Raw genomic sequence first — 21,048 nt, forward strand, 5'->3', positions numbered from 1 at the left:
ATTCCCTTTTACAGATAAATAATATTCCATCATATGTATATACCACATTTTGTTTATCCATTCATCCTTTGATGGACACCTGGGTTGCTTCCATCTTTTGGCAATTGTGAATACTGCCATGAACATCAGTGTGGGCAAATATTTGTTTGAGTCCCTGCTTTCAATTCTTCTGGCTATATACCTAGTAGCAGGACTGCCAGGTCATATGGTAATTCTATATTTAGCTTCCTGAGGAAATGTCAAACTGTCTTCCACAGTGGTTGCCAATCCTACTACCACTCAACTTCATAAATGGGAATGTTTCCCTTCAAGTCTCATAAAATGTTTCTTAGAATAAATGTGTTGCTTTAGTGAATTGGAATTTTTATTCTGATTTTGTTACATCCTTAAGTACTTTGAAATTTTATTTGTTGGAACTAAACCTCCATTGGCAGTAGAAAATTAAACTCTACACTTTGATTTTCATGGTCTTTTATATTATACAAGAAAATCTCACTTTAGATAATGACTGAACCCTCTGTAGTACAGAGATGATATCTTATGCTCATGTTCCTCTTTTGATACCTAGCCCTGTGGTCTTTTGAGTAGCAAGTGATTGATAATCATTTATCTTTTTTTTTTATTATACAGATAGTACACATTCTAAATATGACTTCTGCAAAGATTATTTCTTTTTTGTTGCCACCTGATGAAAGTCTTCATTCACTGCAGTCTCGTATTGAACGTGAAACCGGAATAAATACTGGTTCTCAAGAGCTTCTTTCAGAGACAGGAATCTCTCTTGATCCTCGGAAACCAGCCTCTCAGTGTGTTCTAGATGGAGTCGTAAGAGAATTCTTATATATCTAGAGTATATATAAAAAATCAGTTTGCACAGAAAGGTTGCGCATGCTACATTTTTTGATGCATACTTGGGATCCCTTGGGGAGTGTTACATACCTTATAATTTTTAGTTTTATCCTAGTTGTTACTCTACTGCTTTGCAAAGTGGAAAAAGATAGAAATGAGACATTGGTTTGTTTTGAACTTTGTATGACTTTCTTTTTGATGCCCAGTTCTATTTCTTTCCTTCTTGTACTTGAAACCTAGAACTTTGAAATTAGATCAGTCTGTCCTGTCTGAGGATATGTGGATAGTAAAATATGATTGTGGTCATGACTTTTTTTTTTTCCATTTTTCTTTTTATGACTTTATTGAGACATATTTTTACATGTCTCATAATCCACCAAAGTCAAATGATTTTTGTGCAGGCAGCACCATAAATCACTTTTAAAACATTTCCTTCATCTGAATAAAATCTCTTAGGCCCATTAACTGTTAGTCCCCATTCTGCTGGCCCCAGGCAGCTACTAACCCACTTTCTATTACTATAAGTTTGGCATTTCTGGGCATTTCATATAAATGCAGTCATACAATATGTAATCTCTTGTGTCTGGCTTTATGTTTTTGAGTTTTAGGCATGTCATAGAATGTCAGAACTTCATTCCTTTTGATTGTGGAATAGTTTCCCCATTGTGTGGCTATAGGTAGTTTTGACTTTTGCTTTTGTCCCTTTAGGGGTCTGTTAACTGTTTTTCTCTTTTAGCCCATACCAAGTTATTTATCCCCTTCTCCCTCTAAACAAAAGTTTAGACCCTAAGTCTGTAGGATGTATGCTAATGCACATTAACTACTACTTCTTTACATTTCAAAATAGGAAATTCTGGTGCTTAAGTATTTAGAGAATCTAGGATTTTCAGTGATCTTTGAGAAGAATTGTAATTGTTTGCTTCTTTGTTTCAGAGAGGCTGTGATAGCTATATGGTTTATTTGTTTGATAAAAGTAAGACTGTATATGAAGGGCCATTTGCCTCCAGAAGTTTATCTGACTGTGTAAATTATATTGGTAAGTATAGTCTATTTACTCCTGAGCTTCTACCTGAAATAATGTAATTTTGACTCTCAACCTCATTAGTAGGAATAGTCTGTATCTTTCATTACTTCAGTTTGGAGGGTCAAAAGTTAGATTTTGAGTCATGACCAGATAAGAAGGCTTATTTTGCTGAGGATAGGGCTCTTACAGATAGGACAATGAGAGTGTCCACTATTAGTTAAATCATTATCTCAACATGTTCAAATATTTATTTCATTTTATCCTACTGTTTAGTATTCAAATGTTTTAATTTAGGCAGTGAGAAGAATATTTACTTCTTTTGAAGGAGTTAAGTGTTTGACCAATTTATGTCTAACCAAAACTAAAGTACAACATTTCAAAGACAAGATTGAACAAAGGAACAAGAATCTTTCCTCTCTGTTAGCTTTTTATTAGTTTTCTTTTGGATTTTTTTTTCATTGAATATGTAGTTTAAGACAGTAAGATGCATAGATCCTATAGTTCTGTGATTTTTGACAAATGTATATACCTGTGTAATTCAACACCATAGTCAAGATATAGAATGTTCCTTCATCAGAGAATGTTCCCTCATGTCACTTTCCAGTCAATTCCCCCTGCCTCAGACATTTATTATTACTATTATTATTAATAGGCATTTTAGAACAATTGTAGAGTCACCAAAAAATTGAACAAACAGTAGAGTTCTTTTATTGCCAGTTCCCCCACCACACAGTTTTCTGTATTGTTAACATCTTTTATTAGTGTAATACATTATTATAATTAATGAAACCATTGTCGATACATTGTTATTAACTGAAGTCCATACTTTACTCAGATCTCCTTAGTTTTTAATATAACGTCCTTTTTCTGGCCTAGGATCCCATCCAGGATACTACATTACTTTTAGAGTTGTCATGTCTCCTTAGGATCCTCTTGGCTTTGACAACTTCCCAGACTTCCCTTGTTTTTGATGACCTTTACATTTTTGAGGAATACTGGTCACATGTTTTGTAGCATGTCTATTGGAATTTGATTTTTTTTCTCTCATGATTAGACTGGGGTTATGGATTTTAAGAAAAAGATCACAGAATAAAGTGCCCATTTTTATCATGTCATATTAAGGGTATATACCATAAACATGATTTGTGACTGTTGTTGACCTTGAGAGTCTGACTGAGATAGTGTTTTATGTCTCTCTGCTGTAAAGTTAATCTTCACACCCCCCTATTTCCATATTGTAATCTTTAGAAGGAAGTCACTGTGCTATGCCCACACTTAAGAAATGGGGAGTTATACTCACCTTTCTTTAGGGTTAAGTAACTGTATAATTTATGTGGATTCTTCTGCTTGGGAAATTTGTCTATTCTCTCCCATTTATTAATTTACTCAATCATTTATATCATATGGACTCACTTTTAAACTTTGTCTTATAATCCAGTAGTAGTTTTTTGTTTTGTTTTGCTTTTTGTTGCTCAAATTGTTCTGGCTTTGGCATTGGGAGCTCTTTGACTTGGCTCCTATGTTCCTTTAACAGACCACATCATTGTGCATTTGTAGGAGATGGGGGTATGGGAGAAGCAGTTAACACTTCCTAGTATCAGCCATTTCTCTAAGGAACCCTGGTTCCTTTTATTAGAGAAGGTATTTGAAACCAAGATCTGGGCATTAGTTTTGCCTGTTGCTACTTGGCAGTGTTTCTTTTAGGCCTTCTCAGACTTTTTTTTTTAATTATTTGATATTTTGTTGTTTTGGTTAACTTCCTTCCCCTAGACTTCTTTTTTTTTTTTTTTTAATTCAATTTTATTGAGCTATATTCACATACCATACAATCATCCACAGCATACAAGCAGTGTTCACAGTACCATTATATAGTGTGCATTCATCACTACATTCAATTTTGAACATTTTCATTACCACACACAAAAAAAAGAATAAGAATTAAAAAGTTAAGTAAAAAAGAACACCCAAAACATCCCATACCCCCCATCCCTCCCTATTATTCATCTACTTTTTGCCTAGACTTCTTTTTAAGTGTTTTTTTTTTTTTTTTTTTTTTTGGTCTTTTGTAGGAAGCCACAGGAGGAAGTGTTGGTATGGAGGAATAGAAGAAAGATTAATTGAGGCTACTAATAATTATAGGGGAGAAAATATGTTTCCACATACTTAGCTTTATTTTTTAAAAGTCTGCATCAGATAATGTGTTTTTGCCAGTATGAATAGTAGTGTGGCAGGTTTTGCCTAACCTTTCTCTGAAGGTTCTCACTGGAAAAGAATAGCAGAGGATATACCTGCCATCTCAAAGATAGGGTGAATCTCTTTCATCTTGGAAAATTTCATAAGGTTACAATGAAATCCCATTGAACTCAACATACCTAACATGGTTTAGAAAAACAGTATTTCCTTCATCAAAGAAAGGCAAGAAATAGTCATAAATAGATAATTTCATAGTTTGGCTTTGAGAAAAAACTATATCTTATTAATTTGCCATTGACTCTCCATGTTTTCCTGAAACTGTCTTGGTGGTCCAGGAGATGAAATTTATTACTCAGAGGCAGGAAAGGCTGATGGAGTGTGGAGATGAAACTTGATAGAAATTAAGAATTTGTATTAGTGGGGGAAAAAAAGAGTTTTCCTCCCCGAGCAGAAAAGGAATAATTGCAAGCTCTGTGAGGGTAGTGGTTATGAATTTTTCATTTTGTATTTCTACCTTGTACCTCGAACAGGACTTGTATTGAAGTTGCTCAGTACATATATAAATGGTAACAAGTGATTCTTTCTAGCATCTATGGAAATGTGATTTGCATGGCCAAGAAAATGAAAGAGAATGATAAATGAGCTCTTAAGATCTTAAAAAATAATTCCTCTCCTCTTTTTCCTATCTTCTTACATATAGTACAGGACAGCAAAATACAGCTACCAATTATACAGCTGCGTAAAGTATGGGCTGAAGCAGTGCACTATGTATCTGGGCTAAAAGAAGACTACAGCAGGCTCTTTCAGGGACAGAGAGCAGCAATGTAAGCAGATTCTGTTGTTTATAAATACAACTTCATGTGCACTGTATGCTCAGGAATTAATCTTACTAGTTTTCACCCGTCATTATTCTATGCATTACCAAAATATTGGGCCAGTTTGAAATGTAACATTCTGATCAGACTTAAAGAATTCTTACTAATGGTCTGAAACTATCCAGTTGCAATGGCTTGAGAGAAGTTCCTGAATGGTTCTAGTGTAAGAAGATTGTTTTATTATAGAATTTGTTTTATTATAGAAAATCACAGGCAAGAAGTTTTTTGGAAACCAGATTCTAGAGATCAGCTATTTCTCATAGATTGATAATAGAAACTTATGCTTTGAGCTTATGGCAATTTATGTTTTTAAATTTTTGTCCAATGTTTTGTTTCTGAAATGCTAATATCTTTTTTTTTTTTTTCCTTGGGCTGTGATTTAGGTTAAGTCTTCTTAGATATAATGCTAACTTGACAAAAATGAAGAATACGTTGATCTCAGCATCTCAGCAATTGAAAGCTAAATTGGAGTTTTTTCACAAAAGCATTCAGCTTGACTTGGAGAGATATAGTGAGCAGATGACTTATGGGATATGTAAGTGTTTGGGCAATGTGTGTGCAAGGAGTGTCTAGTCTCTTGAAGCTATCTGCTGTCATGCCTTCTGACCCTTAGCCAGTTATTTTTACTTATTGAGATAGTCACATTAAAACAAGAGACAGGAGACTCATCTAAGATGGTGGCATAGAGAGGAGTGGAAGCTAGTTAGTCCCCCTGGAACAACTAATAAACAACCAGGAACAGCTAGTAAATAATCTGAAATAACTGTGGGAGAACAAATGTGACCGTCCACTCATCATACACCAACCTGAATTGGGAGGAATGCCCGAGATCGCAGCATAAAATCTGTAAATAAAAACTGCAGATCCAAGCTGGAAGGCCCCTCCCCCCATGGCTCGAGTTGCAAAGCCTTGTGGTGCTAAGAGCAGCTCTGTCTGAGCAAGTGAACACAGCTCAGCTGAGCTCCAACTGGGGTTTTAATTAACAAGCATGGACTGCTTGATACAAGGTACAAATCCCCAACAAGCAGACAGAGGCTTTGGGTGAAGACTGATCTTGGAGAGCTGGAGGGTGGCCATGGACTGGCCCTGAAGGGGGCTTTCTGCCTCTGTTTTGGCTCAGTGGAGAAAGCTGCAGCCTTTTTCATTTCCCAGAGCTCTGACCCAGACAAGGTTGGAGATAGCAGAGGCAGAGAGAGAGTATTCAAATGCTAATCACCTCTCCATAGGGGTTCTATCTTCCCTAAGAGGAAAGAGGTGGGGCCCAGCTCTACTATTCGCCTTTCATTCAGAACCAGACCCCGACCCCAGAGCCTGGGGGAAAACAGCCACAGGCCACACCTCCTTACACCAGTCTGGAGTTACAGGCTGTCAGGTGCTATCTGCTGGGCAGAAAAGGACAGTGACCTGAGGTCTCACAGGGTGTGCCAATTTCTAAGACACAACCTCAGGGAAACTGGATACTGAGTAGTTCTTCCTTCTGGGACTGGAAGCTCATTTGGTCTGGGAAAACCTGGTAGGGGTAACCAAGGAAACCATGCCTAGACAACAGAAAACTACAGCCTGCACTAAGAAAAGGAAAGTTATGGCCCAGTCAAAGCAACAAACTTACACTTCAACTGAGATACAGGAATTTAAACAACTAATACTGAATCAGTTCAAAAAGTTTAGGGAAGATAACGGCAAAAGACATGAACCGTATAATGAAAACACTGGGCATACACAAGGTAGAAATTGAAAGTTCGAAAAACCAACTGGCAGAATCTATGGAAATGAAAGGCACAACACAAGAGATGAAAGACACAATGGACACATACAACAGCAGATCTCAAGAGGCAGAAGAAAACACTCAGGAACTGGAGAACAAGACACCTGAAAGCCTACACAAAAGAAAAGATAGAGAAAAGAATGGAAAAATACAAGCAATGTCTCCAGGAACTTAAGGACAAAACGAAAAGGAAGAATGCACGTGTCATTGGTGTCCCAGAAGGAGAAGAGAAGGGAAAAGGGGCAGAAGCAATAATAGAGGAAATAATGAAAATTTCCCATCTCCTTATGAAAGACGTAAAATTACACATCCAAGAAGTGCAGCGTACCCCAAACAGAATAGATCTGAATAGGCCTATGCCAAGACACTTAATAATCAGATTATCAGCCATCAAAGATAGAGAATCCTGAAAGCAGCAAGAGAAAAGTGATCCGTCACATACAAAGGAAGCTTGATAAGACTATGTGCAGATTTCTCACTAGAAACCATGGAGGCAAGAAGGAAGTGGGGTGATATATTTAAGATACTGAAAGAGAAAAACCACCAACCAAGAATCCTATATTCAGCAAAACTGTCCTTCAAATATGAGGGAGAACTTAAAATATCCTCTGACAAACAGACAATGACAGAGTTTGTAAACAAGATACCTGCTCTACAGGAAACACTAAAGGAAGACTGCAGACAGAAAGGAAAAGACAGGAGTGAGAGGTTTGGAACACAGTTTTGGGAGATAGTAGCACAGCAATGTAAATACACTTAACAAAAGTGACTGTGAGTGTGGTGGAAAGAGGAAGGTTGGGAGCATGTGGGACACCAGAACAAAAGACGAAGGATAAAGACTGGGACTGTGTAACTCAGGGAAACCTAGGGTGCCCAGTGATTATAATAAAAGGTACAAATATGTTTTTACATGAAGTAGAACAAATGAATGTCAACATTGCAAGCTGTTAAAAATAGGGTGGGATTGGGGGGAAAATACAATCAATGCAAACTAGAGACTATAATTGATGGAAACGTATTATGCTTCCTTTAACATAACAAAGGCTGTATGCCAAAGGTAAATGCATATGGATGGGTGGGTGGGATAGGGGCAGGGTATGGGGCTCCTGGCATTTCATTGGTGAAGTTGTCTTACTCTTTATTCTAGTTTAGGTTAATGCTGTCTTTCCTTTTGTTGCTTTCTAGCTGTCATTTTTTTTTTCTTTTCTCTCTTTCTCTTTTCTTTTTCTTTTGTCTCTCTGCCTTCTTTGACTCTTCTTCCTTCTTTGTGGAAGGAATGGAGATGTCCTTATATAGATAGCGGTGATGGTGCTAAATACATAAATACATGACTATATAGGGAACCAACAATTGTTTACTTAGGACGTAATATATGGTGTGTGGACAAAACCATCTTAAAAGAAATGGGCTGGTGAAGAAAACTTGCGGGCACTATATTGAGTGAAATAAGACAGATACATAAAGGCAAATATTGCAGGGTCTCACTGATATGAACTAATTATAATATGTAAACTCATAAGCATGAAGTATAAGTTACCAGGATATAGAATGAGGCTAAAGCATGGGGAGCGGTTGTTTATTATAAGCAGAATGTTCAACTAGGGTGAACTTAAATGTTTGGAAATAGACAGGGGTGATGGTAGCATGTTGTGAGAATAACTAACAGTGCTGAAAGGTGTGTGAAGGTGGTGGAAAGGGTAAGCTGAGAGTCACGTATGTCACCAGAAGGAAGGTTGGAGGTTAAAAGATAGGAATGTATAAACAGTGAATCTTGTGGTGGACAGTGTCCGTGATTAACTGTACAAATATTAGAAATTTCTCTCACCAACTAGAATAAATGTATGACACTATAACTAAAAGTTAATAATAGAGAGACATATAGAAAAAAATATACCTATTGCAAATTATATACTACAGTTAGTTATATTTTAACATTCATTCATCAGCAGTAACAAATGTACTATACCAAAGCTATGAGTCAATAATGGAGGGGGGTGGTTAGGGATATTGGAGGATCTGAGTTTCCTGTTTTTGTCTTTATTTCTTTTCTGGAGTAATGAAAATGTTCTAAAAATTGAAAAAAATTAATTGTGTTGATGGATGCCCAGCTGTATGATGGTACCATGGGCAATGGATTGTACGCTTTGGATCTTTGGATAGTTGTGTGGTATGTGAACAATCTCAATTAAAAAAAAAAAATATATATATATATATATGTATAAAACAAGTGACAGAACAACTCAAATCATCGTAAATCATTAATCCATGTTTATTTGTTTTGAATTTTCATTCTATTTTGTTTAGTATACTCTTAATTGAGCAACTTTAAGTATTTTTTTTTCACAGTTAGACTAAAATTATTTGGCTCCAGAAAAAATATAGAAATGATTTAAGAATCTGTATTTCTAACCTCATTTTAAAAATAGGTACAAAGTCTATACTGGGATCACTTCTTGGCCAGGGGAATCTTTGCTGCAATTAAAAACTCAGATAATCCCAGGGTTCATCTCTTTCCAAGTTCTGTGGAGTCCCACTGTTTTTTATTACACAAAGCCTCCAAATTTTCAGTATTTGGCTCTAAACCTAACTACCTTCGGAGGTACTCAGGAAACATAAAAAGCGGAGTAATGTTTGAATAAACTGAAGGGGTCATCACCAGTATTTCTTCCTTTTTGTGAGAAACAATTGCTGTTTGTATGCTTGTCCTGAGCAAGATAGGTGTATCTCAGAATAAATGATCAGCAGGGTCCGGTTGGTTGGATAAATTTACCTGCTAGATCTGGTCCCATGATTGAAATTTTATTTCTGTTTGTGATAGTATCATAGGCATTGTAGTGAATGACAAAACATTGTAATTATTTCATTAAAATTTCTTTGACTATATATGTAATACATAAACATGTTTTGTTTTGTTTTTGTAAATCAAACACTGTATAAACTAAGGCCATTTCTGAGAAAACCAATTCAGATTTTTTTTTTTAAGCCTCAGAAAAAATGTTGAAAGCATGGAAGGAAATGGAAGAAAAGGCCATTCACTATGCTGAGGTAAAAATCACTGAGCTCATTTTCTGTGCTTATGAATTCCTGAGACTTCCCTTAGAAATTGCCTTTTGTTTTGATATGTAAAGAATGTTTTTCATTTCATTCCTGAATATCTGACAAAGATCTAGTAGGTGCTTTGTGTATATAGATGGAGGTACCTTGTGGATAAGCATAGCGGCTTTGGAGTGGGGCATTGGGCAAATCACTTAGCCTCTCTGAGCTTCAGTTTCCTTATTCTGTAATGGGGACAATACTGTTTTTAGAAAGGTTGTGAGGATTAAATGTGCATTAGTAATAATGGTAGTTATCACTATTATTTTTATGTCTGATTTAGACAGGGTGACTGCACATCCTGGTTTACCTGGGACTATCCCAGTTTACACCTGATGTCTTGCCATAATTATCAATAAATATTTCCTTTCACTTTCAAAATTATGCAGTAAATTATATGATCACCTTAGGTACAGATCATTCTCTATGTAACAGATTCCTTTTTCACCCTGGTCATCTGTCCATGGTCCCACCAGATTGTTGCTCTCCTTGGTGCCTAAATGCTTATGTAATTTATTGGCTAAGTTGAGGACATGAGTGAAGCAGTTGGTATCCTAGGGTGGGAAAGTCAGTGTCTTGATCATTGTGTCCTTGTCAATGCAGTTAGGAACAAGAGACAGTGAAAATCATAGCGCTGAAATGCAAGTAATACCAGTGATTCTGGTGGTTTCTTTTTCTCTGTTTTAGTGACACCTAACGTTTTAGTTAGTAACTTGTTGCTTCTCAGAAGGAGAAAGCAAATGATAGTAGTTTACTGTTACTAGGAGAGAAAAGAGAGAAGCATAGGAATAAGTATGTTTGTATGTGAAAGATTATGCTTCAGACTCTGAAGGGTAAAAAGGCTTTAACAAAAGTTCGTGTTTCGTAAAATCACTTAGTTCTCCTATTGCAGCAGCAAGTCATGCTCTGTCCTTAAGGTCTGCATTCTGTTCTGTGTTGTTGGGTTGTGAGCCTGTTATTTCCTTTATTTTTCATCATATTTTAGGTTGGTGTCATTGGCTACCTAGAGGATCAGATCATGTCTCTGCACACTGAAATCATGGAGCTACAGAAGAGCCCCTATGGAAGACGTCAGGGAGACTTGATGGAATCTCTGTAAGAATGTACTTGTGTTGTGGGTCTTAGAGTTTGTAATTTTTGTAGCAGATTGTTCTGCTTACATTTTGAAGATTAAGCCTCTATGGTTCTTTTCTATAGTTTTTCTTTCTCCAAATATATTGGCATCATATTTAAATGGGAAGTTTTTTCTTAGGCACAGAAAATTTTGGAAATAACTCTGGTTGACCTTCTTTGCCTTTTTAATCAAAGTATCTTTTCATGTGAGTGTTAAGAAGAATTTTCCAAGTATGCTAACTTACAAACTATTTTTCTACCTACCAAACTTTTGGTCCAAAGTCCAGTGCCTCTGAAATGCCCTAAATGAGGTTAAATTCCTAAGTATTTGGATTAGGAACTTCATATTTTCTTCTGTAATCATGATTTTTGCCCATTTAAGTATTTCTGGTGCAGGGGTGTTGTTTATGTGGGTGATAGATCAGTGCAGATATCAAATACATTAAAATTGTTTTTAAGATCTTATATAATTCTTGCTTATTACTCAATTAAATGCTCTTGCTTATTATGCAATGAAAATATTCATTGGCAATATGTACTTGCTTTAAAATGGGATCATTATCCAAGTAATCAGTGTTGTTCATTTCAAGTTGTAGATTATTATAGTCATTGAATTGCCCTCACACATGGAAACATGTTTTTACTTTTGTAGGGAGCAGCGTGCCATTGATCTGTATAAGCAATTAAAGCACAGACCTTCAGGTAAGAGACTTTCATCACAGTACATTTGATAGATGTACAGAATTTTAGGGACCCATCACTAGCTAACAAATCTGGGGGACGGGATTTTAAGCAAGTGCAGAATCAATCCCAGTTTTGGTATTGCCATTTGGATGTTTGTAGTACAACAGCTTTAAGTTTGTGAGAACTTAAGAAATTAGTAAGGGAGAGTAACAAACTTGGGGAAGAAACGTTTTAAAAGGGAAGTGAGAGGAAGTAATGGAAGAGGGGGAAAAGGAAATCAGAGAAGGAAAGAGGAAGCAAGAAAATGTGTAGAAAGATGGAAAGAATAAATGCTGATGTATTCTGTGAACTGTTTAGGATTAGAGAGATTGGATATTTTGATGCTATAGAGTTCAGGTATAGAAAACTTGAAAACTATGCCTTATTTTCTGACTAGCTACACTAGTCACTGAACAAATGTTTATTAGCCAAACAATGCCTTTTGAGCACCTGCTGGGTACAGAGCATGAACTACTGGAAAGAACACTGGAATGGGAATTGGAAGCCTTGGATTCTAGGTTGGGCACTTTATTAAGCCACCTCAGACAAATCACCTAATCTCCCTGAACCTCAGTTACTCCTGCAAAATGGAACCTTAGTTCCCCCTTCTGCCTAGTTTTCCTAACTCAGCTAGTATGTTGAGATACTGTATTTGAGAATGTTTGCAAAAATGCTTTAAGAACTGTAAAGTATTATGAACCTGTAAGGTATTATCCTTTAGTTAAAAACTGATTTGTTTTGAAGGGTGACAGAAGAAATGAGGTGAGTCTTTGCCCTACTTTGCTGTATACCTAGACTGTTAAAAAAAAAAGCCTTAAGTTTTAAATTGAAGGTTTTTGGCAACCCTGTGTTGAGCAAGTCTGTCGGTGCCATTTTTCATTTTTCCAACAGTGTGTGCTCACTTTGTTTCTTTGTGTCACACATTGGTAATTCTTGCAATATTTCAAAATTTTTCATTATTATATCTGTTATGGTGATCTGTGATCCGTGATTTTTGTTGTTACTATTGTTATTGTTTTGGGGTGCCATGAACTTAATAGATGTTGTTTGTGTTCTGACTGCTCCACCAACTGGTAGTTCCCCTGTTTCTCTCCCTCTTCTATTCCCTATTCCCTGAGACAAAACAATATTGAAATTAGGCCAGTTAACCCTACAGTGGTCTCTAAGTGTTCAAGTGAAAAGGAAGAGTTGTTAGTCTCTCACTTTAGATCAAAAGCTAGAAATGATAAAGCTTAGCAAGGAAAGCATGTCAAAAGCTGAGATAGGCCAAAAGGTAGGCCTTTTGCGCCAAATAGCCAGATTGTGAATACAAAGGAAAGGTTCTTGAAGGAAATTAAAAGTGCTACTCCAGTGAACACATGAATGATAAGAAAGTGAAACAGCCTTATTGCTGATAGGGAGAAAGTTTTAGCGGTTTGGGTAGAAGATCTAACTAGCCGCAACATTCCCGTAAGCGAAAGCCTAATCCAGAGCAAGGCCTAACTCTTCTCAAGTTTATAAATGGTGAGAGGTGAGGAAGCTGCAGAGGAAAAATTTGAAGCTAGCAGAGGTTGGCTTATGAGGTTTAAGGAGAGAAGCCATCCTCATAATACAAAAATGCAGGGTGATGTGGTATATATATACGATGGAATATTTTTTAGCAGTAAGAAGGAATGAAGTCCTGAAGCATGCAACAACATGGATGAATCTTGAGGGTATTATTTTAAGTGAAAGAAGTCAGACACAAAAGGACAAATATTTTATGATCTCACTGATATGGATTAATTATAGTTTGTAAACTCATAGACATAAAATATAGAATATAGGTTACCAGGATATAGAATGAGGCTAAAGAATGGGGAGCGGTTGCTTAATATGTGCAGAAGGTTTAACTAGGTTGAACTTAAACATTTGGAAATGGACAAAAGTGATGGTAGCACATTATTGTGAGAGTAATTAACAGTGTTGAATAGTGTGTGAGTGTGGTAGAGGGAAGTTTAGAGACTTATGTCAACAGAAGGAAAGTTAGAGGTTAAAACTGGGAATGTACAACACAGTGAATCTTGTGGTGGATGATGTCTGTGATTAACTGTACAAATATAAAAAGTTCTTTCATTAACTAGAGCAAATGTGTGACACTATTACAAGGAGTTAATAATACAGGGGTAAAATGTACCTATTGCAAACTATGGACTATAGTTAACAGTAATATATTAATACTCTTATCATTAATAGTAACAAATGTACCACACCAATACTATGGGTCAATAATAGGTGGGGACAGGGGTATGGGAGGATTTGGGTTTCCTTATTTTTCTTTCTTTTTTGGAGTGATGAAAATGTTCTAAATTTGATCATGGAGATGCATACACATGCTTAAAAGAGGTTATTCTTACTGACTGAGGTCTTTTATAGATCATTCCTACAGTGACAGCACAGAGATGGTGAAGATCATTGTGCACACTGTGCAGAGTCAGGACCGTGTTCTCAAGGAGCTATTTGGTCATCTGAGGTAAAAAAAAAAAATATATATATATATATATATATATGTATATATATAAATACACACACACACACATATATATTTCAGATCCTGTTGAAAAGCCAGGGTATCTATGTCATGTGCCTTCCAAAGTATCATATTTTTCTTTGGTAAATATAATAGTCCCAGGGAGAGTTCTGGCAGTGCGTTGGGTAGCTTGGCCACAGCTGCATGCATTTATATATAATGCTTGTGTGTCCTGTTTTGGAGATCAGTCATTAAATCTGATGCTGATTGTGGTTTATTGCCCCAGCTGGATTTGGTAATATGGTACATAGTCTTGGGAGATGTGTAAGTGTCTGACACTGATTTAATCTCTTCAGCAAGTTGTTGGGCTGTAAGCAGAAGATTATCGATCTACTCCCCAAGGTGGAAGTGGCCCTCAGTAACATCAAAGAAGCTGACAATACTGTAATGTTTATGCAGGGAAAGAGGCAGAAGGAAATATGGCATCTCCTTAAAATTGCCTGTGTAAGTAATGATTAATGAATTTCTAAATGTGATATGGATTGGCTCTTATTCTCTATAAAAGGGATTTTTATCAACATGATCCAGGTCCTCTTAAAGACTTGAGTATTTTGTGTTGACTTTCTGTTCATGTTCTCTGTTGGTGTCTGACTAGTGATTCAGATGCAGGACTTCATGTTCATCCTTCATTATCACTCTCCTTTTCAGTCTCCTTTATTTTTATACTCCTCCCAGCCCTGGACCACTGTGATATCCTAACCTAATTTGGGGTTTGATATGCCTGACTTCAATGAAATCAACCCTTGTTTAGCTGGGTTTTTTTTTCTCCAACCAAAGTGTAGTTAGAGGGTCAGATATATCTGGCTTTATCTGATGAAGAAAGGAGCCAAGGGCAGGTTAGTTAGTAGTGGTATAAAGGTGGGAATAGTTTTGTACAGAAAGACTCTGGTTGTCCATTTAAGTAGTGAGGGAAATACAAGTCTTACAGGTCTGGTAGGAAATTGTATAAACAACAGAGATGCTTGCTATAATCTTTTGATTTTTTTTCCCCTTCAGACACAGAGTTCTGCCCGGTCTCTTATAGGATCTAGTCTAGAAGGTGCAGTAACCCCTCAGGCATCAGCATGGCTGCCCCCAACTTCAGCAGAACGTGAACATCCTCTGTCATGCGTGGTAACTCCTCAAGATGGGTGGGTTCACTTTGTCACAATAGATAGTTGTGTTTTCAAGAGTAGTGATAGGAATGAGGCATAGTGGTTAAGGCATAGTCTTCGATGCATTATAAACCAGGGTTTGAGTTTGTAATAACCTTGGGGAATTTACTTGACTTTTTAATGTTCACATATCCTCATCAGTAAAATGGAAATATTTCATAAAACTGTTTTGAAAATTCAATGAGACAATGTATGTGAAGTGCTTGGAAAGTAAAAATTCAGCAATTATTAGCTATTATTATGAACTCCTCCCAAGTTCTAAGTTCTTTCTCTCTTACTGGCTTAACAATTTGTTTTACCCAAGCCATGTTCCTTCCTTGAACCATTTATCTGTATGAGAGATTTTGCTAACTTTTTGCATTTATCATTTTGAAACACTTGATTATTCTTCTAATAAATTGTGGAGTTTAATCTACTCTATTTTATAACTTAGTATTTCAAAAAATCACTTTTTCAAGAGCCTTAAGTCAATTTTACAATAAGAACCCAAGTTTGAAGCTCTGTGTTTTCTTTTAGTAATTCCTACTCTTGTGCTAAAAGCTGAATGACTATCCATTTCTGTTATTTTCTCAGCATAAGATGTGCCGTATCCAGAGCCAGTGGCTCTTTGCTAGCTTGTGTATTGTCGCTTTTCTCACAACTCATGGAGACCTCTACAGCACCAGCACTTCCTGGAAACTCTGCCCATAATTAGTTTTGCAGAAGTGCAGCCATGTTACATCACTCCTCAGGAGGTCATGCAGTTGCACATTCTGTACTCTACTTTTATGAGAGAAAAGCACATGGCAGGAAGGCAAGCTGATATCAGGTATTTTATTTTTTTAAAGAAAGCAAGTACCAGGGTATTTCTTGGGGTCAATGTACATTTGGCCCAATGTAATACATCTATAGCTATCGCATAGGCAGTACTTGATTATATTACTTCAGGAAATATTCCATTAATCTGAGTTGAAGCAAATAAAATTTAATGCATTATTAATTTTTTGCTTTCATTAAGGCATTTAGGTTTGCTAGGGAATGCTAATTGTTACAAATGTCACCTCTAAACAGGTAATTTCCAATTTGAGGTTGTGGTTCTTTGTAAAAGTGTAGCTGGCAGGAATTCTAAATGTGTTTTCTAGTAGGAATACATTATAAAGGAAAACTGATTTCAATTACAATATATCCATGGTACTTACCCACCAAGGATTAGGAACCCTTGGCCTCAATTTTCCATATGGTGACTAAAAATTGAATCAAAATTTAGTTTTAAGCTAATAGTGGTTATCTTCCATTGCCTAGAGCTGATTCTTAGAGGTGGGGACTGAGGGTTGGTAAAGGGTGAAGATGGAGGCCATATGGAAGAGGAAGGCACAGAGAGTGGAAATCAGAATTAGGATCTCCTTCAAATGCAAACTTCCAGGGAAACTTATATTCTGGGCAGCTCTTATGTCACACTATTTTCTTCTGCTCTCCTCAGGAGTCAACTTGCTTGTTTTCCTTTTCATTGCTACCATCTGTAGTTTCTACCCAGAGTTTTACACCTTCCCTGATCTCTGCAGAATAGATGGTACTTTTGTATATTCTTTCCTACATTTGTGTCTGTGAAGTAAGCATGCTGGTTTTTTTCTCCCTACATGTTAGGAAAGGGGAATATTAACAAGAAGAGGTCTTTTATTTGTCTATGCCATAAGGATCTTTGGTTTTCTTCTCCAGTTTAGCATTTTCAGGAAAAAAAGTTGGATTTATTTGCTGCTTATGTTTTAGAAAAAACAGATTGGAGTTATAGTGGACTTCTTATCATTAGAGCTGGGCAGAGGCAGCAGCTTGGAGGAACAAGCAGGACACTGCCTCTGGGTGAGAAGGATGAGGAAACTTAGGACTGCAGAAGTCAGCTGTTCTGGGGTCCTGGTTGAAGGAAGAACAGTGATCATCCTGACCTAGAAGACCAGAAAGTGGAGGAAATTCATAAGCCCCTTTGTTGAATTTGAAAAGGCCTTGTTCTTTCATTCTACAGGGAGACTTTAGCACAAATGATAGAAGAAAATTTGAACTTTCTTGGCCATTTAAGCACTATTATTCATGAAGCAAATGAGGAACATGGCAGTAGTATGATGGTAAGTTTTGTGTGCTTATGGATGTTTTTTTTTTTGGTATATTGGGTACAAAGGGTTTAACTGTCCATGCTAGCCTTATCTGGCATTTGGGATGCATATGGGAAATAGAAGAAATTCAGAAGAATATCCTGGACCTCAAATTTCCATCCTCTGCTACCCAGGCATTGTACTAGGATTATGTCATCAACAATCTTCAACAGTAGCATTTTTGGCCAAATTAAATGAGGGGTGAGCTTTCTTTGATTTGTAATCACTGAAATTGATTGGTTTATTCCATTTTGCTTCAGCAGTCAATTTTTGCCAGTAAGATGGGTGAGATTTGTACAATAATTCAAAATGGTGGCTGCTGTACATAAAATGAGTATGTGTGTTATGTTATAGCTAATTTTATATAGTTATTATAGTTGTAAATATAGTTATATAGTTAATTTTGTACAGAATAATCTTCTGTAACCCAGAAGATTTGGTTATTGTGGAAATATTGATTTGTTAAAACTTGGAGAAGCTACAATAAAATGCTTACTAAATTAATTTTTACTACATTTAATCATGATGTCAACTTTTATACTTCTTTTTCATTAAGAATAATTATTTGCTTCAAATATTTATGAAAAGTCTTTGAAGTTTTTTTTAGATTAACAAAAAATAAGGGAAATTAACTCTGTTTTCTTTTTTAAATGCAACTTTATTGAGATATAGTCACATAACGTACAATCCTCCAAAGTGTACAATCAGTTGTTCGGAACTAAACTCTCTAATTGTAGCTTTTATATTTTTGATTTTTCAACTCTTTACTATAAAATGATCAAACATACAGAAAGCTTGCAAAAATGAACACCCATATAGCTATTACTTATACAACATCTAATTGTAGCTTTTTCATGCCTGGTTTTAGAATCTTGATTGGAGTTGGTTAACAGAGTGATCTGCTGCTTGTTCACTGTCACCAAACTTATGGAAATTGTCTCTGCACAAGTTGGAAATTCGTTTTTCTCCCATGAAACTATTCTGCAGACACCAGCCAATGGAAGAAATGGCTATGATCAGAAGTTGCTCGTGATTTTACAAGCTCAATGTTTTGATTTTGATTAATTTTAACTTCCTAACAGGATTTTATAAAAAGTCAATGAACTTCTTTAAATACTACAGCTACTTAGGAACATCATTGTGATCCCCTTGTCTCCAAATTTGGTATAAACATTACTTATTTAACTGATTAAAAAATGCCTTTTAAAGTTTTGCCTTTTGGGCATAAGGCCAAAAGTGGTATTGTATATACAGAAGAAAACCGCAACTAACATACATGTTAAAGTAAGTGTCTACTTGTGTTTCTGTGGAAGTGACTGCTGCAAATAAAATTGAATTTGAAGAATAAACTCTTACGTCCTTGTGTTGCACTTAACAGGTGATCTTCCTGGCATCATAAGGCGTTGGTTTAATCCCATTTTCAATTTTACTGCACATTTGACAGTCAAGACTGTGCATCTGTCTTTAATAACAGTTGAATCTTATAAATCTTGTTAAATGTGCTATGTGTACTGTTAACATGTATATGTATTTAAGATGTACATTTAATAATATCAAAGAGAAGACACCCACGTTAATTTATAATATATTTGTACGTTTATCTGTTTTTCCTCTTGTAAAAATGGGTCATTTGTTGAGAGGCTTTTTCATGTCTTGTCATATAAATTTATAAAGGTCTGCACTCCCTTATCTGTAATTCCAAAATTCCAAAAGCTCTGAAAATGTTTTTCATAGGCTTGGTGACAAAATTCATTTGCTTGCAAATTTAATCTGAACTGATATTGAATCTACTTATCCCATTTAGTGTGAATATTCTCTTATTTTGCTGCAGAAATCGTGATGTGTTTGATTATGAGATGCTGCAACAGACTCTTCTGGGGGGGTTATGTAGTATATGGCATATGCACTGAATTACTTTTCTAAAATCTGAAAATTTCAGAATTCTGAAACATCTGGCCCCAATAGTTTCAGATAAAGGATTGTGGATCTCTTTCATCTGTTAAGTAATTTAGAAGGTATTACTTGTTTTTTAAAAAAAATGTGAAATGCTTTTGTATTCAAAACAGTTTTTCATTTTGTGTATTAAATGATTTTTAAATTACTTTTTGAATCTCTATTCATTAAAATCAAATTATAATGGAACAGCTTAAAATGGTTTGGGAAATGTGAAGATTCATAGAATTGGAGCACAGAATAACATATAGGGTGTCACTGTATTTTCCCTAGGAATTAAACAGGTGTCATGGTAAAGACAGTGTTGGGTACCTTCTAATGTAGTCTTATCCTCTCAGAAGTCCTGTCACCACTATCCATGTTTAAATACCATGCCCATATAAACTGATGTCACCTTCCCACCATCCTCATTTCTGCTAGTATCATTTTCCTAGTCACCCAAGTTTGAAATCTTGAGGTTGTCTTCTCATATCTTTTTAGTCATCTGTTACCACTGTTTCTCTAAAGATTGAAATTCTGTTCCTGTCAACTGCTATAATAAGCAGTCTCTTACTCTTCTTTAGTTCTAGCAGATTTTAATCAATAAGCATTTATTGGGTATCTGTTGCTTGGAAGATACTGAGCTAGATAGCAAGATCAGATACAATAATACAGTAGAAGAATGCTTATCTGGGACTCTGAACACTGCAAAACATCTCAGTATTGGAATTACTGTTAAAGAATTTTTTTTCATGATCATGCATTTTCTAAATAATACAGTAGTTGGTAAAAGATTTGCTATAGATGGGGCCATTTTGGTGGTGTGTAGCTAGGGTGATGTCAGAACAGCTTGATTCACTGGACATAGGCAGGTGGTGTGAGTCAGGACAGACTGTGATAGTGACATCAACCCAGATTTGCTTTTGATGCATGGATTAACCACATTGTTTATTTTTTATTGGTTAACAACTTTTCAGAATTGAATGGCAACTGTGGATTTTATACTTTTCATCTTCTAATCCAAGCACTATTGTGAAAAACTAAGAATGCATTCAGAAAATATATGGACTGTACAAATATCATTTATATGGAATAATGTTCCAGACATTCCTAGGTAATAAAAGTCAAATGGATGATACATTCATTTATTGAAGGGAGAGGGTAGAATGGTCTGAAAGGGCTTGCTTTAATGAAGACTTGAATTGATTCTGTTTACCCCATCCTAGCTCTTCTGTTTTTGTATCCTCGGGCTTGCAGTTTCCTAACCACTTGGCTCTCTTCCTCCAGGCTGTCTCCACTCTGAGCCATCTTGCTTAGTACTGGCAGATCCACTGGCCTAAAGCACTGCTTTCCCATACTTCCCTGCTCAAGAAATTACAGGCCTTCCAACCCTAATCTACCTTGCCCAGTTCAGGTTCCACTGTTAGCCTTTCAAGGCTTGCACCATTAATGCCCAATTTTCTGTACTATGCTGCCCTTATTTCCCCTATAGTCATCCATCTCTACCCTTTTCCTTTGTTTTTCTTTTATTGAGAGGATATATATATACATGGTGCATAATTTTTTTTACAAAAACAATATTCAGTGAAAAGAAAGTCTGTTTCTATTTTTTAGTCATTCAGATCCCTTCCCAGCAAGAAAAGGGCATTCAAGCCT

At 36.1% G+C, this 21,048-nt stretch overlaps 1 protein-coding gene across 4 annotated transcripts in view; it reads left to right on the forward strand.

Moving 5' to 3' along the window:
* The window catches only part of CHUK (component of inhibitor of nuclear factor kappa B kinase complex), a 63,088-nt gene extending 43,526 nt beyond the window's left edge, over positions 1–19,562 (forward strand). Inside the window, exons 10-22 of one of the 4 annotated variants that reach the window (XR_005211943.1) lie at positions 631–825; positions 1,783–1,885; positions 4,767–4,890; positions 5,325–5,476; positions 9,690–9,751; positions 10,785–10,894; positions 11,565–11,614; positions 14,030–14,126; positions 14,480–14,627; positions 15,180–15,313; positions 15,911–16,145; positions 17,334–17,433; positions 18,329–18,366. Coding sequence is in view for 3 of the 4 variants with exons in the window: in XM_037804772.1 (XP_037660700.1) it covers positions 631–825; positions 1,783–1,885; positions 4,767–4,890; positions 5,325–5,476; positions 9,690–9,751; positions 10,785–10,894; positions 11,565–11,614; positions 14,030–14,126; positions 14,480–14,627; positions 15,180–15,313; positions 17,334–17,433; positions 18,329–18,358 (1,305 nt within the window). In the remaining variant the exon portion in view is untranslated. Of the gene's footprint in view, positions 1–630; positions 826–1,782; positions 1,886–4,766; positions 4,891–5,324; positions 5,477–9,689; positions 9,752–10,784; positions 10,895–11,564; positions 11,615–14,029; positions 14,127–14,479; positions 14,628–15,179; positions 15,314–15,910; positions 16,146–17,333; positions 17,434–18,328 lie in introns of all 4 variants that reach the window. The other 3 variants (XM_037804772.1, XM_037804773.1, XM_037804774.1) reach the window with 3 other exon arrangements.
* Positions 19,563–21,048: the final 1,486 nt, after the last annotated feature.

Source organism: Choloepus didactylus, chromosome 15 (assembly GCF_015220235.1).
Source record: "Choloepus didactylus isolate mChoDid1 chromosome 15, mChoDid1.pri, whole genome shotgun sequence".
NCBI lineage: Eukaryota > Metazoa > Chordata > Mammalia > Pilosa > Megalonychidae > Choloepus > Choloepus didactylus.